The sequence below is a fragment of the Sminthopsis crassicaudata genome, chromosome 1 (genome assembly GCF_048593235.1).
Source record: "Sminthopsis crassicaudata isolate SCR6 chromosome 1, ASM4859323v1, whole genome shotgun sequence".
Taxonomy (NCBI): domain Eukaryota; kingdom Metazoa; phylum Chordata; class Mammalia; order Dasyuromorphia; family Dasyuridae; genus Sminthopsis; species Sminthopsis crassicaudata.
In genome coordinates this window covers 28,672,461-28,698,225 of record NC_133617.1, presented here as the reverse complement: position 1 = coordinate 28,698,225, position 25,765 = coordinate 28,672,461, and the positions used below count along the sequence as shown (strand labels likewise).

Here is a 25,765-nt window from a genome sequence, read left to right as displayed (position 1 = left end):
TGCCCCAAACTCACATAGCAAGTAGCAAAGAAACCCATTTATCCAAGTCAATGGCAAAACAGAAATCAGAGAAAGAATACACAGGAGGATATATATCAGACAATGCAGAGGGAAGGAGCTTCCCTGTTGAAACACAATAATTTATTTCAGCCAAGAGAGAGAAAGTCCTAGATCTCACCCAAGAGGGAATCCCCCCAAAATCTCTAGCATAGCATGCTGGGATAGTGAGATAATGAAGACTGCTAGTTCTTCTCAGGATGATCTCTTCCCAGAATCTTATTTTCCCTTCTGCAGACTGAAGGGGTTAGTATCAGCCATCTTCTCTCTCAAAGTTTGAAGCCATAAGTACATGAATCCACTGCTAGGTCAAAAGAGATCCAAGATCTTGAAGAGTCAAAAGACATTTGAAAGAGGAGAGACTCTTATAACACTAGACTCTGGGGCTTAAATTATAATACTAATTAAAGGAGCAAAGAAAGATTGAAGAAAACCGGCTATTATCGGTAGTGCTAAAATTTGTACATGGGTCATATACAACAGAATGGAGAATACAAAATAAAATGGAGTCAGTTATATTCTCTCAGAAATTCACTTTAAACAAAAATTAAGCCAGACATTCTCTCACAACATGGAATGGATTAAGAGGTGGTAGATTCCTCTTCCTTGGATGTCTTCAAGCAGAAGATAAATGATCATTTGTCGAGTACTTCATAACAGAGATTTGACATGAATTGGACTGGCTGGCCTATGAGGTCCCTTCCAATTCTCAGATTCTAGTGTTTCTAAGATTTTGTGGCTTAGATCATAGAATCAAAGATTAATAGTTGGAATGGATCTTTTAGTCCAGAGGTATCACACTCACATCCCTAACCAGATTAAACACTAATTGGAATGTGCTTAACAAAATAAATAAAAATGTAATACAATATTGTGAATGTGAGGCTCACCAGGATCCCCCACTGATCTAGACCTATCTCTTCTTTCTACAAAGGAAGAAAAAAAACTACAGCCCAGAGACATTCAGTGTCTTGTCCATGTCAGGGATGGTACTAAGAGCTAGAAATAGGTAAAAATAGTCCCTTTCCTCCAGGAACTTATATTGGAATAGAAGAATAAATGGCAGTAGTTAGATTTAAATTGTGGTCTTATAATTCTAAGTTCAAAGACCTTTTCACAAACTCTCCAAATGTTTTTAAATTTTTTTCTAATTTAAATTTTTGTTTTCCAAATTCTCTTCATTTCTTCACCCCTCCCCAACAATTGAGGAGGCAAGAAATAGACCCGTTATACACGATGTCATTAAAAAAAACATATTTCTACATTAACCATGTTCTTAAAAAAAAGAAAAGAAAGGGAAAAGTAAGAAAAATAAAGAAAAAATGTGTCTCAAAATGCACTCTGAGTCTGGCAGTTCTATATCTGGAGGTGGATAACATTTTTCATCGTGAGTCCTTTGAAACTGTTATGGATCATTTTCCTGATCAGAGTTGCTAAGTCTTTCACAGTTACTTATCTTTACAATATTGCTATTACTGTCTTCATTGCTCTCCTAGTTCAGATAAGTTTATAAAAGTTTTTGCAGGTTTTTCTGAAACCATCCCCTTCATCACTTCTTAGAACAAGTAATAATGGAATATCACAGTTATATATCATAATTTGTTCAGTCATTCCCCAATAGAACAACATTTCCTCAATTTCCAATGCTTTGCTACTGCAAAAAGAGATGCTATATTTTTGGACAGCTGAGTTCTTTTACTTTGATCTCTTTGGGTTACAGATCTTGTAGTGGTCATCAAGTGGTCAAAGGGTAAGTACAGTTTTAAGCTCTCTGAGCATAGCTCCAAATTTTTCACCAGGATGGTTAAACCCGTTCAGTAGCTCCAGTATCCCCCCAAGCATTTGTCATTTTCATTTTCTATTAATCTGATGGGTATTTGATAATGTCTCAATGTTGTTTTAGTTTGTATATCTTTAATTATTAATGACTTAGAACATATTTCTTTCTTTGAAAACAGACTATTCATATCCTTTAGCCACTTATCATTGTGATTCATTCCTTGTAACTAGATGGACGGGGCAGCTAGATGGTTCAGTGGATAGAGCACCAGCCCTGAAGTCAGGAGGACCTGAATTCAAATTTGACCTCAGACACTTAATACTGCCTAGCTGTGTGACTCTGGACAAGTCACTTAACCCCAATTGCCTCAGCAAAAAATAATAATAAAATAATGCTTTTATAAGAGGAAAGGAGAAAAATAAAATATTGTGCAGAACTTAGAACTGTAACAGAACCTCAGAAGTCACCTAGTTTAATCCCCTCCTTTGACAAGAAATTGAGTCCAGAGAAAAATGACTTGTCCAAGATCACAAAGGGAAAATATCCCCTACACAAATAAGTAAATATGAAATATGTACAAAGGCATATAAACTATCTTTGGGGACTGAAAGAACATTAATGAAATCAAGTGAAATAAATTAGGACAGGAAGTGCTATGTAAAGGTGACAGGTTGCTGCCATTACCGTGTGGCATCATTGTCACTGGCATTTTTATCATCCTTGTATTACAATGTCATCATGATGGTGATGATCTTCATCGTTCTGAGACATCATTGTCACTGAGCTGTCATCATTCTGTCATTTTGTCATTGTGTAGTCCTCATCCCTTGGACTTTGAAGGGCAGCGAGATGGCACAGAGCACTGGACTTAGAATCAGGAAGACTCATCTTCATGAATTCAAATACACTCTCAGGCACTCACTAGTTTGTGACCCTGGGTAAGTCACTTAACCCCGTTTGCCACAGTTCCTCATCTGTAAAATGAGCTTGAGAAGAAAATAGTAAATCACTTCAGTATTTCTGCCAAGGAAACCCAAAATGGGGTCGCAGAGAGTCTGAAATGACTGAACAGTAACAATAGTCATCATCGCTTTCTCCTCCTGGATCACTGCCTTGTCCTGGCAGGGGGGCTTGTATAGCTCATTGAAACTCTGAACTATGCCATGCAGGATTAACCAAGACAGAGAGACCATAGTGGAGAGTTCTGACAAAAGCTGATCCTCAAGAAAAGGAAATGGCAAATAAGTCCGTATCCTTGCCAAGAAAATCTAATGGACGAGAACCTGGAATGCTCCATGGAGGTCATGAAGAGAAGGAACGTGACTGACAAGTCATCATCATAGTGTTTGTTATCATTGAGTTATTGTTTATGTTGTTAAAGAAGACACCAACTGAACCCAGAGATCCCCGAGGGGAGAGCTCCTCCAGCATCAAAGGAACTGGGTTTGAATTACATGGTAAGATTTTGAGCATCTAAAAGGATGCTCAAGAGGAAGTTCAGAGCAGAGAGCATTCATGGTTCAGTGCATTCCATCTTGTCAGCAATATAACCCCCAAACTTAGCATATTGCTTGGTTGTTGAGGACATCAGTGATATCACTGAGGGATGGTACCTTTTCCTAAGCCTACAAACCACCAATGAGAAGCTCCTTGAAAGAATACTTTCAAGGAGCAAACACTGGCAGAAATTCCACCTATCCTATAACTGTGAAAAAAGAAGGAAGTCTAGAACCCAGGGACAAAACAGAAAAAGCCTCCTCGCTGTAGGGCTGAGGAAAATCCCAACACATTTTCTTTCATTTTCTGGAATAAGGATATGGCTTCTGCATCTGAGGACTGCCCCATGGCCAGCTGCCTGGGAAACCTCACAGGCAGGGTTCTCTTTCTCCTGACACCATCTCCATTCCCTCCTGGTGCCACAGGTAAGGCAGATGGTTTTCCTGATGTTCTCAGCCTAGGCTACAAGGTCTGGGGCGGGGGGGGGGGGGGGAATCATTCTAAGAATTTTAAAAGAGGAAAAAATGTTGAAATAGGTGTAGGAGGGGAATTAAGGCTTGAAAGAAACTACTTCCCCACTTCCTACATACACACACACACACACACACGCATGCGTGCGCACACACACATCTGTTGTCAGAACTGACTTAGGCTGGAGCTCTCAGATACTCTGTTCAATGAGATAGGTTAGAATATAAGGAAACTCTACTGACAGGTTCTGCTTTAATAGGCAAGGAGGCCTCCAGATTTCACAGAATTCCTTGCTTTACACAGTAGGCAAATTCCCAGAAAGCTGAGATGGGAATATTAGTCTTAGTAGCTGGCCAATTTCAGGCAAGTAATCTCCCTCTTTCTGGGGACTAGTTTTCTTTTTCTGTAAAATAAGAGGACCGGATTTGTCTGAAGGAACAAAGAAAGCTAAATTAAGTCAAAAGACCCAGTTCTGGCACTACCTGGCTAATAAGTTATTTTTCCTCCCTCTGCCTTTGTTTTCTCATCTATTAAACAAGAGGATTGATCTAGATAATCTCCAAGGCTCTTTTTAGCCCTGATATCTCCTGTTCTAAGACTCTTTTCACCCCTGACAATCCATGTTCCAAAATTCCTCCCACATCTGACATTCCTTGTTCTAAGGCCTCTCCCAGCTTGACATCCCCTGTTCTAAGGCCCCTCCTAGTCCTGACATTCCCAGTTCTGAGCCTCCTCCCATCTCTGATGTCCCCTATTTTAAGGCCCTCCCCCAGCTTTGACATTCCCTGTTCTAAGACCCCCTCCCAGTCCATATCCTAAGGCCTGTCCCGGCTCTAAAGTTCTATAACCTCTGCCCACCATTTACTAAAACAACCACAGCAAAACAAAGAATGGCCACCAGAGGGAACCATGTCTTTGGTTCCCTTTGATTCTCCAGCTCCCAGCTGAGAACTGGCATTTTCCTTGGAGTGGGCGAAAGCAGGACCATCCCAGAGAAGGAGGTTGCCTGGGTTCCCCGTTTTCCCCAACCCAGTTTTCCCAGAATCCTGCAATGCATAGTGAGGACCAAAAAAGAACTTTTAAAAATCTCTTCCTCCTCCTGTTCCCTCTCCCCCCTCATTCCCCCCCCCCCAGTCTTTCCCTACCACCTCCTCCTTCCCAGTCACTTGAAAAGTAGAAGATTCCAAGAGAATAATTCTAACAAACAGCTCATTTTGGGTTCAAAAACAATCATTTGTCCGCCTGCTCCTCCTCCTGCTTTCCCTAGTTCTGTTCCTACAGCACTGATTCACCTCATTCCCTCTCCTTGCAGCCTTGGTTTATCTCTGCCTTTCCCCTCTGGTCAGTTACTGCCCCCAGGATAAGTCTACCCAGCCCTGTCTGGAAGTCCCCTCTGCCATCATCCTGGGCCCTCTCATTCCCATCTGCCCGGACTATTGCACCAGCTTCTTTCTCTTCTCCCTCTAATCTTTCCCCTTCTCAACCAGCCCATTGGACTAAAGGTTCTTTGAGATCAGGAACTGTGTTTTTTGATGTGTATGCCTCCAACATTGAGCACAGTGCCTGGCACATAGTAGGTCCTTAATAAATGCTGATCCACTGATTGACTAATGGATAGTAGAAAGGCCTTCATTATACAAAGAGCCAGATTTCCATCCCTCTGCTGGACCTTCAAGGCCCTCTGAAATTTTACAGCCCCAGCTATAATACCCTATGTGCCAGCCAAAGTAGACTACACTCTGCCCTTCTCAATGTGTTTTGTGCTTTCCTTCCTCTACATACATAGCTCAAGCAGGTCCCTATGCCTGGAATGCCTTCCCTGCCCCTTCTTCCCTGTTGAATTTTAGCCAGCCTTTAAAGCCCAACTGAAATGCTCCTTCCTCCAAGAAATACTCTCCAGTTGCCCTCTTAGAGGCCCTCAAATTTCACAAACACAAATAATTTATTCAGTTAATCAACAAATGTTTGCTAAACGGCAACATGGAGTCATGGATAGAGTGGCCAAAGTCAAATGATCTGGGGTCAAGTCCTACATCTGACACCCAGAGGCTTGTGACTCTGTGAAAGTCACTTATGCCCTCAGGTACCTCTCTAAGATTGGAAAGTGTAAAGCAGGTGGCCAGTTAAATGTACCTTGTGCCCATTCTGCATAGACATAGGCATGTGGCCTTCTTCAAAAGAGAAGAAGCTGCCTGGGGGCCATTTCAGCCTTTGTATGCTCAGTACATGGCACAATGTCTAGCAAGTAGGAGGAGAGACAGGCAGACAGAGAAAGACAGAGAAACAGAAACAAAGGAAGAGAAAGGAAGAAGAAGAAGAAAAAGAAGAAGAAGAAGAAGAAGAAGAAGAAGAAGAAGAAGAAGAAGAAGAAGAAGAAGAAGAAGAAGAAGAAGAAGAAAAGAAGAAGAAGAAGAAGAAGAAGAAGAAGAAAAGAAGGAGAAAAGAAGAAGAAGAAGAAAAGAAGAAGAAGAAGAAGAAGAAGAAGAAGAAGAAGAAGAAGAAGAAGAAGAAGAAGAAGAAGAAGAAGAAGAAGAAGAAGAAGAAGAAGAAGAAAGAGGAGGAGGAGGAGGAGAAGGAGGAGGAAGAAGAAGAAGGAAGAAGAGGGAATAAGGAGGAGGAAGAAGAAAAGGGGAAGGGGAAGGAAGGGAAAGAGATGGAAGAGAAGGGAAAGAGATGGAAGAGAAGGGGAGGACAGGGAAGGGAAAAGGAGGGGAAAGAAAGAGGCATACAGAAATAAAGAGAGAGAGAAAGAAACAAAGAAACAAAAAGAGAGGGGAGAAAGAGACAGAAAAAAAGAGAAATTAAGGGAAAGGGAGAGAGACAGAGAAAGAGACAGAAAGACAGAGACAGACAGACAGACACACAAACAGAGAGGGGGAGAGAGAGAGAGAGAGAGAGAGAGAGAGAGAGAGAGAGAGAGAGAGAGAGAGAGAGAGAGAGAGAGAGAGAGAGAGAGAGAGAGAGAAGCAGAATACTCTCAGATTTATTAAAGTAAATGCTAAGAACATAAATTCCAGTAAGCAAGGCAGTCCTTATTCCCTATAAGAGCCTACATTGTGAGGGGGAAATACAACATAAGATGAGAATCCGGAAAAGGATTGAAAAGAGGGTACATGAATAGGAGGTGGGGAAGTTGGCAGAAGTCTGATCAGAGAGTGTCTTCTAAGCAGCTAAAGCATGGCTAGAGCCCTTTCCAAAATAATGGTTTCGATAAGTGAGTCACCAGTCAGAAGACTGGGATCTTGGAGGAAGGCTTCTCCAAGACAGAAATTAATTAGTAAATGCTTGCAGATTGAATGACTGTTTGGTAGAGGAAGTCTCCTCACCAGGAGTTCCTCAGGACAACAGGACAACAGCAGTGGATAGAGGGCTGTGATTGGAATCAGGAAGACATCTGAGTTCATATTTGATCTTAGATACTTACTAGCTGTGTAATCCTGGTCAAATTGTTTCACCCTGTTTGCCTCAGTTTCCTCATTTGTAAAATTATTTAGAGAAGGAAATGGGAGACCACTCCAGTACCTCTGCCAAAAAACATCCTAAATATGGTCAGAAAGAATTGGATGCTAGAGAAATAATTGAATAAGTAATTGTCTATAACCCATTTGCAAAATGAAGGTATTGAACTGTATCAAAGCTTCTTAAACTGTGGATCACAATCCCATCTGGAGTCATGTAACTGAATGTGGCGATCTTGAAATAATGATTTATTATCAGTAAATTTTTGATTTGTTTTATATACCTATTATACCCAGGGTAGCAAAAAAACATTTCTCAGGAGAAAAGGGACAGTGAATGGAAAAAGTCTAAGCCCTAGATTCTAAGGAGAAGAGAGATGGTCTTGTTACTCAGGACAAGGATCTCGCTCATGATCAAGAGTTGATCCATGAATGATACCTCCCTGCCTCGCCCCCAGGCCTCAGTTTCCCCAATAGCTTTAGAAAGCAGCAGGAAGGAAAGCATTGCCATTGGAAATGGTATTTATCCTGAAACTCACAGCCCTTTGGAAGATCTAAAGTGATATTACAATGTAAAAACACACGAGGGCACTCTATTCAACCAGCAATAAAGGAAAAGTTTCAAATATTAATTAGGTTTTCACATTTTATAGAGAGAGAGGAGCTTTATTCACTTTTTGTTTATGGTGGTGAAGGCTGACTCCTGCTTCTAGGGATATTGGTCACTCTGGGGCCCTATCATTAAGTCAATCATTAAGCATTTATTAAATACTTACTGCATGCTTGGAAATTTAATAAATGCTTGTTGATTGGTTGATTTACTGGCACTGTGCTAAGGGCTAGGAACAGAAAGACAAAAGTGAGACAGTCTATGCCCTTCAGAAGGAACATCCAAGAAAGCCCTTCAGAACAGCTGTACTATAGCAGAAAGAACCTAGTTTTGGATTCAAATCCTGCCTCTGACTTTTAGGCAGAATTTGAGTGGGGTCTTTTGGGAAGGGTTGGAGTTAAAGGGATTAAGTAAGAGACAGTTTGGCAGAATAATGGGGAAGAATGTTATAAAGTCTGGAGACACATGGATTCGAGTCTTGCCTTCTTCAATGAGTGATCTCAGCTCCAAGCGAAAGTTTCCTTTTGTAAAATGGGGTTAATAATCCCTATGGCACTTGTGAGAACTGAGATAATACGGGTAAAACGTCTGGTAGAACAGCATGTGAGCTAAGTTTCAGCTGTGTTTGTAACTACCTCTGTGACTCTGGGAGTGTCAGTTAAGGCTGGGTAGTAACTTTCTCCTCTGTAAAATTCATGCTAGATGAAATGATTTCTAAGACCCTTCCCAGTTCTGTTCTAAGGTCCCTCCCTGATCTGACATTCCCTGTTCTAAGGTCCCTCTAAGGCTCTGTCATTTTACTTACTAAAGCCCCTGGGATTCCTATATTTCAGTATCCTTTGGAGTGCTTGAGGCTCCCAGCCTCCCCAAGGTTCAGGCACTTAGTGTCTAACTGGGGCAGGAGCTGTGGTCAAAGGCAGCAAGATGCCATCTCTCACTGGCCTAGCCTTCTGCCAGAGCCAGGTGACTTCCACTGACTTCTCAGGGAAATCAGAAGCAGATTTATTAGCTCTCTATTCCTTCTCCCAATCACATGGGAAATAACCTCCTTCAAGTCCCTATACATTTGAGGTCATTTTTCTCAGTCACAAGGCCTTTACAAGGGCATGGTCAGTGTGACCAGGGCTAAGTACCAAGTAGGGGAGGAAAGAAGGGGGGTTTTAAAGGCCTGTTTGAGTCTTTTAAGCTCTGGGTTTGAGAAAAAAAAAGTCAAATTGGGACAATACATTCTTACTGAAGCCTCAGAAACCATAGAATCCTATGGTATGTTCCCAGGCTCGTAGGCCTTTCCTTCAGAGGATTTAATCCTGAAAAGATCCCAAGATTTCGTATAATTCAACCTTTTTGCCACATCTTTAGTCATCTACCCTCATGGTACCTAGGACAGGGCTTTGCACATTAGGGGTAACTTTTCTGTGATCTGAGCAGTGTGGAGAGAAAGGGGGTTTCTAGAGCATTTAATTACAATTTACTCAGGGATGAAAAGGGAGCCGGGTATCCGGGTCCCTGAGAACTTTCAGCCTAAAACAGATGGAAAAGTAGGCAGGTCCATGAGATCCTCACAGCAAAAAAAAAAAAAAAAAAAAGAACTATCAGCTCAATTCAATGATCATTGATTAAATGCCTGCTGAGTCCAAGGCAGAGGAAACAGCATGGAAAAGTTGGGAGGCAAGAGCAGGCTATGTAGCTAGGAAGGCCTGGAGCTTCAAATCCCACCCCTAATACACATTCACTATGGGGCTCCAAGCAAACGACTTCATCTCTCATTGCCCTAGCCAACTCTAAGATTATTAAACTGCAGAGCAGCTGCAAGTCAGCACAGGGGGAAGAATTTTTCTCCTTGGAAAGCACAGGTACGGTTAAGAAAAAAATGTTGGCCAACAGGAAGACAAAAACAAAAACTGGACCTGCCCTCAGTGAGCTTATTTTCTACCAGGGGAATTGAAAGGTGCCATGGAAAGATTACTTGTGCTAGACTGCAGATGATGGTTGGAATTCCTGTCCTGCTACTTTAAAAGTGTGACCTTTCAACTTTCAGGACATGACTCTCATCTGTAAAACAAGGAGGTTAGACCAGATGTTTTCTGAAAAAATCCCTTCCAGCTCTACATCTCAAAACTTTAATGAGTTGTGTGTATGGGAAGGATTCAAAGCTTCCAACCTCTTATTTTAACAGATGAGGCTGAGGAGGAATGGTCCTGACAAAACTCTGTATTCCTGCCAGACTGGCCTTCTTGCTCTTCCCTGAATAGGACATTCCCATCTTGGAATCTTTGCTCAGACTCTCCTTCTTTGCCTGGGTTGTTCTCCTTTGTCACACATCTGCCTTTTGGAACCCCTTGGGCAGCACCTCAGCTGGAAGACTGCATAAAGGAGTCCTTTCCTGAAGTGCTAGTTTTGTATGTAACATATATTTGTGCTCCTGGTGCTGTGCCTGACACGTGGTAAAGAATAAATGCTCTGTATGGAGTCCCTACCATTACAGTGTGCCAATAAGACTCTCTCTGTAATATATCAGCTTTGTATCTATGGACTTGGAAGCTTGTATGTATCGACTTATAAGGCCCTCTCTGCACTATACCAGCTTTGCATGTATTGATTTGTAAGACCCTCTGTGCACTATACTAACTTTATATGGATCGACTTGTAAGACCCTCTCTACACTATATTAGCTTTGTATCTATGGAATTGTAAGACCCTCTCTGCACTATACCAGCTTTGTATGTATCGACTTGTAAGAAGACCCTCTCTGCACTTTGTACCTATGGAATTATAAGACCCTCTCTGCACTATATCAGCTTTGTATTGACTTGTAAGACCCTCTCTTCACTATACAACTTTGTATTATAGACTTGTAAGACTCTCTCTGCATTATACAACTTTGTATCGACTTGTAAGACTCTCTCTGCACTATACAACTTTGTATTATAGACTTGGAAGACCCTCTCTGCACTATACCAGCTTTGTATGTATTGACTTGTAAGACTCTCTGCACCATACAACTTTGTAGTATAGACTTGTAAGACCCTCTCTGCACTATACAACTTTGTATTATAGACTTGTAAGACTCTCTCTGCATTATACAACTTTGTATTATAGACTTGTAAGACTCTCTCTGCATTATACAACTTTGTATCGACTTGTAAGACTCTCTCTGCACTATACAAATTTGTATTATAGACTTGTAAGACTCTCTCTGCATTATACAACTTTGTATCGACTTGTAAGACTCTCTCTTCACTATACAACTTTGTATTATAGACTTGTAAGACTCTCTCTGCATTATACAACTTTGTATCGACTTGTAAGACTCTCTCTGCACTATACAACTTTGTATTATAGACTTGGAAGACTCTCTCTGCATTATACAACTTTGTATCGACTTGTAAGACTCTCTCTGCACTATACAACTTTGTATTATAGACTTGGAAGACCCTCTCTGCACTATACCAGCTTTGTATGTATTGACTTGTAAGACTCTCTGCACCATACAACTTTGTAGTATAGACTTGTAAGACCCTCTCTGCACTATACAACTTTGTATTATAGACTTGTAAGACTCTCTCTGCATTATACAACTTTGTATTATAGACTTGTAAGACTCTCTCTGCATTATACAACTTTGTATCGACTTGTAAGACTCTCTCTGCACTATACAAATTTGTATTATAGACTTGTAAGACTCTCTCTGCATTATACAACTTTGTATCGACTTGTAAGACTCTCTCTGCACTATACAACTTTGTATTATAGACTTGGAAGACCCCCCTCTGCACTATACAAATTTGTATCGACTTGTAAGACCCTCTCTGCACTATACAACTTTGTATTTATCAGCTTGTAAGACCCTCTCTGCACTATACAACTTTGTATTGACTTGTAAGACCCTCTCTGCAGTATACCAGCTTTGTATGTATCGACTTGTAAGACTCTCTGCACCATACAACTTTGTAGTATAGACTTGCAAGACCCTCTCTGCACTATACAACTTTGTATGTATCAACTTGTAAGACTCTCTCTGCACTTTGTACCTATGGAACAGTAAACCCCTCTGTGCACTGTGCCTCACCAATCTCAGCGTCATCCTCATCTCCTTCCCCTACAACCTTAGACATCCCTCATGGATCAATAAGCACCGAGAGGGAGCTCTTCCCTGCAGGGAAACTGCACCTTTACTCCCTTGTTCATCTCCTCCCATTCTGTGGCACTGATTTTCCCTTCAAGAATTTTTTTTTTTTATGTTTTTCCTTTATTAGAAGTAAACTTCTGGAAGGCAGGGACCATTTCGTTTGCTTCTATTTGTACTTCTTGTGTTATGCCTGACATATAGTAAAGAATAAATGCTCTATTTACCTCTATGGTATTCCTCCCCACTTACTATGTGCCAAGCATTGGGCTACATGCATTCCAACAGCCCTTCAAGTCAGATGTCATGATGCCTGTTTTATAGTGGAGAGAACTGAGTCAGAGATGAAAATATCTTGCCCAAGATCACGCAGCTAGTGTCTGAGGCTGCATTTAAAGTCAAGTCTTCTTCGCTACAAGCTCAAAGCACTGGAAAACCTAGCTGCTGCTGGCGGGATTTGGAATTTCTGATTAGCAGTGGAGCCCTCTCCACCACAATCCAATGGGTTAAAGCCATTTCATGATCAGGAAGGACTGGTTTGGTAGATGAGGTCGGGCCAAAAGTGGCCCCAGCTTCTTTGTTCCTACATTAATGTCAGAACCAGTCCCCAACCCCCTTTCCCTAAGTCCTAGTGGCTGGGAGGCCTCCTGGGCATCGGGGAAGGGAGGGCTCGGATTTTTGCAATCCTATACTCTGGGGAACACACTGGGAAGTCCCCCGACCTCCCGCCTCGCCGGTCAGTTGCATGGCTCCTTCTGCCTAGAATAAACACAAGGCTCAAGGTGGTCCCGTCATTTTCCCAGCTGGCCTGTGTTATTTCCCCCTCCGCTCTTGCTTTCTTGAGGCACCCAGCCAGCGCCTGACCAGCAGGGGAAGGGACAAGTCTTTGTAGAATGGGAGTGGATTGGGGGATGCCAAGAGTGCCTTGGCAGCTCCCATCCTGCACAACAGACAGAGCAGATATAATCCAGCCCCCACGCCATCCCACCTAAAGCCGGGAGATTCCGTTCCTCCTCTGACTGGGAATTAGGACTCCTGACTTCCTTTCCCCAGCAGCTGGCCCCTGGGAGGGAAGGGTGGTGGAGAGGCCCCTTCCAGTTACCTTGGAGACAAACAAGGCGGGGAGGCATCTCCTAGACCCTCTGAGCCACAGGGGCTGGGCAAGAGTGATGGTGCCCTTCCAGGGCTTTAATGCCTCCTCAGCAGGGGGGCTGCAGCTCTCCCCGCCCCAGCAGCCCCTCGGGGACCACGTCTCCGTATCGACAGTGAAAACCAGGTTGGGGGGTGGGGGATGGTCCTTCCCACTCCAGGCCTGGCCTGAGGAGCCGGGGTTCGCCAGGACAAGGGGTGTGCGCTGTCTCCTCCCCTTTCTCCTCCTCCGCGGCCCCCTCCCCTCCCCTCCCTCCGCCCATCCCCTCCCCTGCCCGGAGCAGCCGCCGTTGCCTTCCAGCGGGAGGATCCGGGTGTCAGTCGGTCCTGGGAGAAGCGCTCTCGGGTGCGGGTCTGGCAGAGGGATCGGCGCCCCCTCCCCGACCCCGGGCTCCCACCCTGGGGGCCGCTGCCTCAGCCAGCGGTGGAGGAAGCTGAGACAGGGAGAGCTAGAGCCGGAGCTAGGAGGAGGAGGAGGAGGAGGAAAGAGAGGGAAGGGAGGAGAAGAGCGGCCGCGGCCAAGAGCGGGGAGGACGAGAGCGGGGAGATCTGGCGGTAAGGAGAGCGCTCCGCGGGGAAGGGAACAAGGGAGCCGCGAGGGAGAGCGGCTGCCCGGCCGACACTTCGCCCTCAGCTCCCGCCCCATGCCCAGCCCTTGCTCGCCACACCGGGGAAGGGAACGGAACCCACCCTGTCTGGGAGGGGGAGGGGGGCGCCCCCCACCAAAGCAACAGACTACGTCTGCGCCTGGAGGCAGCGGCTCCCCAATCCCCCGGGACCCGGCACGCAGCGCGTTCTCCTCAGGGCGCTCTCTCCCCCAGCCCCCCCCCCCGTCAGCCCTCCTCCAGACGGCCAGGAGGTCCAGCTGCGGGGCTCGGAGACCCCTGGGCTGCGGCGGGGGCTTGGTGGGGAGGGAGCCGGGAAGCCCTCCGGCCCATTGGCCAGCGTCAGGTTCCCCCCCTCCCGCCCCGGCTGGAGCACCAGCCTCCAGGTGCTCCCCCCCCCCCGCCCAGCTGTTGTTAAGCGCCCTCTCCTGCGGGCACCCTCCCCTGGGGCTCCCCATTGTTCTCTGCCGCTGTCTCTCTGGGGAAGAGGGTCGGGAGAGACGCGCTCTTAAAGAGCCCTCTCCCTTTCTTGTCTCCCCCGCAGGTCTCCATCGCAAGTGGGCTGAGGGATCGCCGCCGCTCCTCTGTGCTGTCGGGACCCGGCTGGGCCAGGTGGGGGAGGCCAAGGCACCGCCTTCGGTGACCTCAAGAGCCTCCTCATCTAGGGAGGTCACTGGGTGGGGCCGGCGAGGGGGGGAGGCAGCGGAGGGTCCATTCTGCGGCTCCTTGACCAAGTCCGGCAGAGCAGGCGGCTTCCTGACCCTCCCCTCTTTTGGGGAGGGGGGCGGGGACACCCCCTGCAGCATGAGCGGGGAGCCAGGCCTGGGACAGGGCCGTCGGGGGGGCGGCCCCGCAACCGGGTGATCCGCCTCCCCTAGGCAGACAGAGGCGGCGACAGGGCCGCGCTGCCGCCGCCGCTGCTGCTGCTCCGGGCGATGGCTGAAGCTGGCACCGGGAGGGACGCAGACGTGGTGCCTTCCAGGCCCTGGGCCCGCCGGGGCTGATGGCCGGGGGAGGTTGAGGCTTAGTCCACTGATGTGAAGAGAGGCCGCCCGAGAGGGAGAAAGAAGAGGAGGAAGGAGGAAGGGGCCAGCCAGGATCGCAGGGGCGTGACCCCACCCTCCCTTGCCGGGATTTTGCCCGAGATTGGTGCCTTCCGGGATCGCGGGACCCAGGAGTCCGGGACCCGGCCCCTCCAGGTGGAGGCGGGAAAGCCAGATCGAGGGGGCCGGCTTCTGGCCCCTCTTGTAGCATCAGGCCTGTGGAGGCCTGAACTGGACCATTCACCGACTCATGGACGTCAGCTGCTGCAGGCTACCTCAGCAGAAGGTGGTTTAGCTGGGGTCAGGGAGGCCTCGTTTGCTTCCTGACCCCTTCTCCTGTGAGAGGAAGGAGAAGGGACCATTGGACTTTCTCAGCCCTCCACTCCCCCTCTCCCGGGGACCCTCAGGTGTGGTTGCACCATGGCCAGGCCAGGCCCCGGGGCACTGATCTCCATCAATGGTCTGGGTTTCCCACCCCAAAACCTGGCCAGGGTGGTAGTATGGGAATGGCTGAACGAATACAGCCGCTGGCGTCCCTACACGGCCACCGTGTGCCACCACATCGAGAATGTGCTCAAGGAGGACGCCAGGGGCAGCGTGGTCCTCGGACAGGTGGACGCCCAGCTGGTGCCCTACATCATCGACCTGCAGTCCATGCACCAGTTTCGCCAGGACACAGGTAAGCTTTCCTCCTGGGGAGCCCAGCAATAGGATCATCAATTTCCCATTGAATTCTGGGACTTTTGTTCTTTTTTTGTACAGAAGATCAAAGGTCAAGAAACCTGCCCCATGTCCAACAGGTAGTTCAGATTCAAGCCCAGAGTCACTGGCTGAGATCCCAGGTGCTTTCTCTTTATATCATATCATGCTCTCCTTCCGTCCCACCTTCCACTGCCCTCTGAAGGGGAAGCTGACCTCCACTGTCACCCCTGTGGTCAGAGCTCAGTGTCAGGGGCAGGCTTAGATTAGATAGTGGGTCTACAGAACCTAATCCCAGAAACGTCCAAAAAGAGGAGTTCAGTAAGCTAGAATTGCCAGTCTTAGGTCTCTCCTGTCTGAAGCTGGCCAAGGGGCAGTTATGTAGATGGTATGGTGGATCGCCAGCTGAGTGATTCTGGGAAATTCACTTAAACCCTCTCAGACTCAATTTCCTCTTCTGTAAAAGGACAAAAAGTGGCTAATAATAACATCTACAACAAAAGGGTGTTAGAAGGAGTTGATTCTCATTTGATTATGAGCTAACACCGATAAATGCTTTGTAAAGTTTAAGGTATTGTAGAAATGAGTGATTACCCTTAATATGATTAAATTGCTATTATTAATACATGAGAGCCAACTGAGTTGTAGGATTGAATAGGAGCCCTCTTGCCCCTAATGTCATCAATCTAGAGCTACAAAGGAACTTAGAGGTCACTGAGTCCAATTCTTTCATTTCACAGATTGGGAAACTGAGGCCAGAAATTATTTGTCTGAGGTAGTAAGTGACAGACTGCCATTCAGACTCACATTTCCTGACTACAAGTTCAAGAATCTTCCTCCCCCCTGCTATTCTGCCTCTCCCCTTTACTGGCAGGTGATCTTAGGCAAGTTATATCTGGTCTCAGTTTTCCAATCTGTAAAATGGAAATCTAAATACCTGAAATCCTTCCCATACAGTAGCATTATAATTAACCTACACAAGTGGATGCTGTTTCTGGTTTGTTTGGGGTTTTTTTTTTGAGGGGAGGGAGCTTTTTTGTGAGTCAAGGCTAGGTCACTTGCCCAGTATCACATAGATATTAAGTATTACATATCTGAGGACACATTTGAACCATGTCCTTTTGACTCCAAGGCCAGTGCTAAAATATTATCAATACTTGATACTTAAATATCAATATTTAAAATTAAATGTTAAATGAAAATTAAATCTTATCAGTACTTGAGGGTTGTACATTTTTCTAGTTTGTACATGAACTCATGTCCTTTTGAATCTAAGACCAATATTCTATTCTAAAGATTCTTTATAAACCATTAATTTTTACCTTTCATATTTACTTGTGTAACATTTAAACCTTTGCAGATTGTTAGACAAATGTAGTACTTAATATTATCAATACTTGATACTTAGTTATTAATTTTCAGGAAATATTATCAGTACTTGATGTTTAAATATCAATATTTAAAATGAAAAGTAAATATTATCAATACTTGAGGGTTTCTAGTTTATACTTTATTTTTTGTGGGGCAGAACCTGGGAGCCATTCTGGCTCTGGATCAGAGTAGAGGTAGCAGACCACTCCCAAAGAGAGGATTACAACCAGTCGCCAACCTTGAGACTGCCCAGGATTGTCAGACTAGAGTGCGTCTCCACGGGGCAGAAAATGGTGAAAAGCAGTTTTAGGACTGGGCAGATATCCAACCTGTTCTCTGTCTTTCTCCTTCTCCCCCTGGTGCCTGCCATCCCTATTTTCTGCAGCTTTCCCGGGAGGAGAGTGACCCTCTGGGATTCTAGTGTACTCCACTCTGGGGATATTGAGTCTGGGGCTCCCTGGACTGTAAATGGGATTGTGGGGGAGGGTGGAACCAGAGGGAAAAGAGACAGACAGAATAGAGGTGCTAGACTCCAAATGCTTAACAAAGACCAGAAGTGGAATTCCCAGTCAGAGTATTGACGTATGTCGGGCTGAGCCCTGCAGCCCAAGAGATATGGAGAACTGGAGATTTGGAGCTCAGAGGGGATGTTAGAAACTCGGTGCCAATCATCCTTTACCTTTTTGTACCTATCCTGGATCCCTTTGGCATTTTATGCCCTTCCTATCGGGTCACTCAGGTGGTGCAGTGGATAGTGTGCCAAGCCTGGGGAAACCTATGGATCCCTTCTGAGAATCATATTGTTGAATGTATATAATGAAAAACTGAGGGTTACTATTAGAATGAACTATGGCTTTCAAATAGTTTCTTTTAAATTCTGTGACCCTAGGTTCAACCCCCTTGGATCTAATATGGCCTTCTTGGGTTAAAGATGAGGGTTAGAGAAGTTACTAATCCAAAATCACACAGAGAGCAGCATCTCTAAGAAAAGGACCCTGAGTTTTTTGTTGCCAAATTCAGCTCCTTTCACATAATCGGGCTCAAAAAACATATTTGGGGGATGGAGGCAGCCACATGAGGGGAGTGACCTGGCTCAGACTCAATTGTTCTCTGTCTATACTATTTCATGGTAAACCATTTAACTCCTTCTGGCCTCAGTTTCCTCCTCTGTAAAAATGAGCATTTCAGGATAGAAGGTCTCTGTGGTCCCTTCTGCTTTAACCAGAGGTTTATGAGGATGGACTGAAAAATATGTGGGTTCTGCTATCCAGCATGGAACCCCAAAATTTGGGAGGGGCAGCACAGAGAAAGGAAATATGGCTCAAGTGTTGGTTGGAGTAGGGTTATGTTGTTTTGTAGAATGGTGGAAGAGAGAATGGTGTTAGGCCAGGTCAACAGATGTTCTATTTTACATAGCAGGGAGGAAACACGTAGAACCTTTGACTCTAGGTTATTGTTGTTTTTCAGTCATTTCTGACTCTTCTTGATTCCATCTGGGGGTTTTTTGGCAATGGAATGGCTCACAATTTCCTTCTCCAGCTCATTTTACAGATGAGTAAACTGAGGCAAAGAGGGTAAAGTGTGATTTGCCTAGAATTACACAGCCAGTAAATGTGTGAGGCTATATTTGAACGCAGGTATTCCCGACTCCAGGCTTGGCACTCTTTCCACTGCACCACCTAACTGACCCAATAGGGAGGGCATAAGATGAGCTCGAGATATCGATTGGCTGGCTTGCCTGTGGATGAGTATATGCATATATCTAAGCAAATATGTGCCAACGAGGGCTCCTATACATATCCTGGCACCTTATTGGGGAAGGGAGCAGTTGTCCACATCCTCCTTGCCTCCTCTAAGACATCCCTTGTTGCCCTTGGCAGACCCAGACGGGGTGACATTGCAGATGGACAGAGATGGGCAGAGAACGCCATCTCCCAGCGTCATTATCCTGGCCTGTCTCAGAAGGGGAGCTGAGGCTCTGACAGAGAACTCTAATCCCCGTGTGTGTTTGGGGTATGGGTACACCCTGTGTGCAGGGGGCACAACTTTTCTCCTGAGGATCATGGAGAGTGGAAGCTTAGATATTTTGTTAAGGCTTGTTTAGTCTCAATTATGGCTCTCAGGAGTAGGTTATACCCAGAACGATAAAGTTCTCAGTATGTCTGATGTCTCCTCCCTGCCATCAGGCTACCATCCCCTATTCTCATTCCAGACCATTCTCTATCCATCTCTCTGTCCCAATTAGCCTCCCATAAGACTGATAAGCTACCCCTAAATAAAGTGTTTTAAAAATGACCTGGGGGTAGCTAGGTGGTGCAGTGGATAGAGCACCAGCCCTGAAGTCAGGGGGACCTGAGTTCAAATCTGGTTTCAGACACTGAACACTTCCTAGCTGTGTGACCCTGGGCAAGTCACTTAACCCCAATTGCCTTAGAAAAATAAAAAAAATGGTTTAATTCACCTTCTTTTCAAGAGGGGACACCTTTACTTAGAAAGCTATAGATCCTGACTGAAGAATTTTTCTCTGATGATAACTTTCAGTTACTGCTCGAGGCATCAAGGGGACAAGAGACCCTCATATCATGTAGCAGAGAATTGCCACTTTTTTCTACACATAAAGCCAGTTCATATAGAAGCCCCTTAGACCTTAGGCTTTGTGTCTGTTCCCTGAGGCGGGGAAGGTAGAAGAGAGAGAGGAGGAAGATTCTTACTGGTATTAGCTAGACAGAGGGTCCCTTCTTTTCCTACCTTCTAGCTCTGTGAATTTTGGTTTTTTGAAAATCTCCTGAGCCTTCTCCAACCTTTTCTTCCCCTTCCAGAGCAGGCTGTTCACACAACAGCCACTATCTATTTTCAGGAAAAGAGGGACACACATACACACACACATACACACACACACACACTCCCATCCCAGGTCTGCTGGGACCCTGCCAAGCTTCCCAACAAGAGAGGCCTGGAAACCTACCCGGCTTGGCGGGGGGTCCAGGGAGGGATCCAGGGGCTTAGCACGGAAGCCTCCATAACTTCTGGTTCACACCCTCTCCCATCAAGCAAAAATGTCAGGAAGTGAACCCCTTTCCCCTTTGTCAAGGGCAAGGGAAAGAGGCTTGGAGGTCTGAATTCTAATCCTGGCTCTTGCCACTAAGGCACACCTCAGCCAAGTGAACTCTCCCAGAGCCTCTTTTTTGCCTCTGACATGAGCCAGGGGGACATCTCTAAGGCCTAGTGGAGCCCCTAATCCATGGAGGATCGCTCAGGTCCTACTCTCCTAGAATAGACAATCCTATAAAAACAAAGCAATATGGAAGCGTAGAAAGCCCCCTCCTTCTGTGCCTTTGCCCACTTAGATTTGCTGTCTGTCAGAGCTGTCAGGGAGACAGCTGTCAGGTGGCCCCACCACCTCATTTTACAAATGAGAGAAACCCAGATCCAGGGAGTGAAAGGGACCATCCCCCTGGGTTAGGGCATGGGTCCTTGGACAAGATACATGTTCTTCAGCCATGTTGCAACCCAAGCCTTCCCGATCCCAAAGGCTCTTTCCACTGCCCCGCACTGCCTGCCAGGATGGCTAAAGGGAGCCTCGGCTTCATTGTGCTCCCCGTACACATGTGTGTTGAATTATAAACTAAGGCAGACACACCTAGGTGTGGCCTGTGATCCATATTCACACACGTGCCCATAATTCTCAGTATTTTTTATGGACAGCTCTCCTCACAAGACTCAAAAGGCCTGGCTAATGTGAATATTGGTGTATCTTTTTTTAAGGGGGGATGGATCTTTGGTTTTATGGCCTCCCATCGAGTATATTCCCTCTACCAGTGCAAGCCTGCACTTTTTTTTTGCAACTTAAAAGTCTTGGTGACTTGTGCAGATCAATGAGCGGCTCAACGGCCTGCCCAGGGTCACACGGCATGAAGGAGATGGAGTACTTTAGCCCCAGTCTTGCTGACTTTCTTATGGCTGAGTAAATGAAAGCTAATAGCTGCGCCCAAGATTGTCCAGCTCCCCCAAATGCTTGGTTACACATAGATTCACCTCAAAGGACACCAGCATGTGGAACAGAGGCCAGTATACCAGGGCAACTCATGATCTATCCATAAACATGGCCATCTGTTAAATAACCGGGGGGAGGAGGGCAGACAGGGCCCTAGAGCCCAGAGCCGGCAGGGGTGGGGTTGAGCTACCCCCCCCCAGGCTCCTTTGGGTCAGGGTGTTTGTTCAGCTGGTGGCCCCAGGCCCTGGGGGGGGCCTCATCTATCTGCCCCACCCACGGCTTGTTTTCACTGCTCCCACAGGAAGATGGGTTTTGCTTTTGAAATATTTCCCCAGGTCCTGGGTCAGGACCTGGGAACCCAGTCTGGAAACAGCTTTCCCACATGGAGGGAGAAAGAGGGGGTGGGAGGAGAGCTTTCTGACTCAGGTCATGGGATGGAAATGAGAGATGGAGGTGGGAAGGGGCTGTGTATAGGAAGAGAGGGGCCCTTTTTCGGGCCCAAGGGAGAAGAGGGCCCCTTCCTTAATCTCGGTGGTTGTTACTGTCATATTGTTGTTACGCCGTAGATAGTTGCGATATTATTAATAATAACAAAACATTTTAAATAGCCGTATTTCTGAGACTCCGCTGTCTCCCTTCCCTCCACCTAGTGGGACAGGGTCTTCATGTCAGGCTGTGGAAGCCGAGTCTTCACTGTCAGTGTTTTGATTTTCCCAGTTGTGGAAACAAGGACTTCGCATGTGGCTTTATTGCTTCGATCCTGGGGAGCAGAGTAAACATGCATGGGTGGATGAAGTTGATCCCGAGGGAGAACTCAGTAATTGGATGCCTCCCTGATTTCCCCCTGGGAGTGGGACAAACATACCCAGTCTCTTCCCAATTGGACTTTCTTGTTATTTCTCCCCACCTGGCAGAGCATTTTTCAGTCTAGTGTACTAAACTTTTCCGAGACTTTGGCTTCTCATCTGTCAAATGGGATTAATGTAGGACCCCTAGCTCACTGGATTGTTGTGAAGAATAAGATGAGCTCCTGCAGATGTGACAGGAGTCACAGAAAGGAGAAGTAGCCCGAGCCGCTAGCCAAAATCGATCAACCAGTCAACAAATGGTGGTTTGCCTCCCAAAGGATTTCAACCACTTTTCTGGGCCTTATCTTCATACTAAGAGTACCCAAGCCATTACTAAAAATACTTTTTAAAAAAAAGCAACAAGAGGGAAAAAAAGCCAACCCACACACTCAAAAAACCCAACCAGGTGCTTATTTGCATAGTATTAGTTTATGAAAGAGGTCTTACTTATTTCCTACAAAGCCTCCCACTCCTGCCTCTCAGCTTTGGTGGGGTCAGTTTGGAGGAAAGAAATAAAAGCAGCATTAATTGGTTCAAGCCAGTGCTGATGCCAGCCCTGAAGAATTGTCCAGGGGCCATACATGGAAGAAAATCAGTGGAGAGTAAGGAAGGGGTGGGCCGAAGCCCAGTTTAGGGACCTTGGGGGTGAGGATGAGGCACTCAGCATCCTCTCCTTCCCTACAAACCAGCCCCGGATCAGACTGGGAGAGGAAGAAAAATTAATAGAACATCCTGAGAACATTAGAATTCAAAATCTGGGAAGGCTCTTAGAACAGGGAATGTCATCTATGGGAGAGGGCTTAGAACAAGGAATGACAGAGACAGGAGGGACCTTAGAACCAAGGATGCCGGAGGTGGGAGAAGCCTTAGAACAGGGAATGTCAGAGTTGAGACAGGGCTTAGAACAGGGAATGGCAGAGATAGGTGGAGATCCTTAGAATTCTATATTTCAGGGATTGTTGAGTGCTTGGAGACCACTCAGTCTAAACCAATACAGAAGTAGATATAAAGGGTTATTGCTCTGTGAATGAGGGACACAGCAGGGATCAATATTCCTAATCCTGATAAAGTGAGGTTAGAATAATCCATCTTCAGAGGAGGACAATGGCAGCAAACAAATGAGCCAAAGAGTGAGTCAGTAATGGGGAGTCAGAGTCAGTAATCAGGGCAGGGACCAAGATGGCCCTAGTAAACTATGGAGTTTTGGAGGGAAAGCCAACACAGTTACAGGAGATCCCTTTCCCCCACAGGTTCTAGAGCTCAGGGCTGTTTCCAGGGATGTGATTCCAGATAAGGCTGGTCCAGCTCAGTACATTTAGACTGATATGTGATGGGACAAAACAGTTTGGGAAGACTGGAGTTGGAATTGATATGGGGAATGATGGTCCGGTATCTGCTGGGAAATACCTCTTATGTTAGGTAGGACCTAGATGGCATGGTATTTAGAGTGCTGGGATGGAATCAAAAAGAGCTGAATTCAAATTCAGTCTCAGACACATATTAGCCACAAAATCTTGAATAAGTGATTACATTTCCTCAGCTATAAAATAATACTAATAATAGCATCTACATCTCAGATTTATGAGGAGATATTTTAAAAGTGCTTAGCACATAGTGCTAGTACATAGTAGGTGCTTGATAAATACTTTCCTTCCTTTAAGAAATTGAAGTTCTACTATTTGTGGTTTTTCTGTCAATAAGAGTTCCCTGTTCAAATAAACATGCTCTAGGAGGGATCACCCCATATTCAATCACTAACCATTCACAACTTACTGGAGATTAGTTGGTTGGGAGCTGAAAGCAAGGCCTTGTAGGACTGGACCAGAATAGGTCACCAAGGAGGGACAGAAAGGGGAAGTCATGGGATTAAGAACTGGAAGTGACCTTAGGGATGATCACATCTAATCTCTGAACTTTACAGATGTGAGAAACTGAGATCCAGAGAGGCAGATAATTTGACCAATGTCCCACAGAGAGTAAATAAGTAATAGATCCAGGATTGGGACCCATGTCTATAAATCCAGATCACTTTCTATCACCTTGGTGAGAGAAAAGAGCTTGGGATGTGAGGGGGAAAAAGCCAGGTTTTAGAATTCACTCTACTACTATTAAAGGAGTTTGGTAAGTCACTTCTTCATCTCAGAAATAAGGAAGGGAGGAGGGGAAAGAGACAAGCTTGCCATCCCCTGTTCTAAGCCCTTCCCAGGCCTGGCATTCTCTGTTCTGAGATCCTTCCTAGCACTGACATTCCCTGTTCTATGACCTTTCTCAGTTCTGATATCCCCTGTTCCAAGGCTCCTCCCAGCTCTGAAATTCCCTATTCTAAGGCTCCTTCCATCCTTAACATTCTCTATTCTAAGGTCCCTTCCAGCTCTGACATCCCCTGTTCTGAGGTCCTTCCTAGCACTGACTTAAATATCACCTTTACCACTCACTAGCTATCAACCTAGATAAGTCAATTGCTTTGAGTCTCCAGTTGCTGATCTGTAAAATGGGGATACAATAAAAGCACTGCCTTGAAAGGTTCTTGTGAGACTCAGACGGGCTCCTTTTGGTTATAAGACCCTTTGTAAAACCTGGATCATAATAAAAATGAGAACTGCCTCTGTTATTTTAAGTCCTTAAGAGACTAAGGCCCAGAGAGTGGGAAGCCTCCATTAAAAAGCAGTCAGATGCTTCCTATGTGCCAGGAACTAGAAATGAGAAATGGGAGACTGTCCCTTCCCTCAAGGAGCTTACATTCTAATTCTTGTATGTGTATATGTGTTTGCATATCTGTATTTTTGTACAGACATATACATGTGTATACACACACACATATACAACATGCTTACAAACTAAGCACTAGCAGCTGGGGAGAGGGATGAGGATCAGGGAAGACTTCCTGAAAAAGTTGGACCTGGAGATGATTCTTTAAGAAAACCAGGGATTTTTATGAGGAAGAATTGAGGAGGGAGAGCACTGGGGGCTTGGAAACACCAGTGCAAATCAGTGAAGATGGAGGATGCAGTTTGGAATATAAAAAATAGCAAACATACCAGTCTAGCTGTCATTGGTTCTTAAAATGTGGGCTGGGGGATCCCTTTTGGTCCCCAACACCCTAGATGGGAGCTCCATGAGATCAAAACTATATTCATAAAATATTAAACTATTTTAAGTCCTAATATACTAAATGTCAATTTAGTCCTAATATACTAAATGACTTAACCCAAACAAAAGCTTTTAGAGGTTCCTCAATAACTTTCAAGAGTATAAAGGGGTGCTAAGTCCAAAAAGTTTGAGAACCCCTGGGCTAGATCATAGAGGGAAGGCAAGGGAAAAAAATGAAAAGTTTGGGACAAATGCCAAATGGAAGAGTTTATATTTTGATCCTTGAAATAATGGGAAAACATTGACGTCTATGAGAAGTTAGGCTATTAAGCAAACCCTTATTAAGTGCCTACATGTCACTGTGCTTTGGGCTGGAGATGCAAAGAAAGGCAAAAGATGGGGTCTGTTCTCAGAGAGCCCACAGTCTAATGAGGGGGGAGACAATCTGCAAACAACTTTATAGCTGTAGACATGATAAACTGGAATTAATCAACAGAGGTGAAGCACTGGTAGCATTTAGGAGGTGAAAAGACTTCTTTTTTGCGGGGGGGGGGGAAGACTTCTTGTAGAAGATAGATTTTTATGGATTGCTTACCATCTCGAGGAGAGGGGAGGGAGGGAGAGAAGGGTAGAATTTGAAACTCAAAACTTTTTAAAAAAAATTTTTAATTGCCTTAACATTTAATTGGTGAAAAATAAATTATTGTCTATAAAAAATGGGATTTTACTAGGATTTGAAGAAAGCAAAGAAATGGAGATGAGGAAAGAGTGGTGGTCAACCACTGAAAATGTCCATAATTGTGAGATAGATAGATATCAAGGAAAACTGTGTCACAGAGTTGCAGAGCAGATACGGCTAAGTAAGGCTGAGAAGCCTGGAAGGGTAGGGATAGAGCAAAGTGTGAGAGGTTTTAAACAATGAAAGATTTTATATTTAATTCTAGAGGGCTGAATAGTCCGAACTCTG

General features: G+C 45.3%; 1 protein-coding gene across 1 annotated transcript in view; it reads left to right on the top strand.

Annotated features, from left to right (window-relative positions):
* The first annotated feature begins 13,428 nt into the window (after positions 1–13,428).
* The window catches only part of DTX1 (deltex E3 ubiquitin ligase 1), a 63,828-nt gene continuing 51,491 nt past the window's right edge, over positions 13,429–25,765 (top strand). The window contains exons 1-2 of the mRNA XM_074297204.1: positions 13,429–13,703; positions 14,298–15,475. Coding sequence (XP_074153305.1) covers positions 15,217–15,475 — 259 coding nt within the window. The 5' untranslated portion in view covers positions 13,429–13,703; positions 14,298–15,216. The remainder of the gene's footprint in view (positions 13,704–14,297; positions 15,476–25,765) is intronic.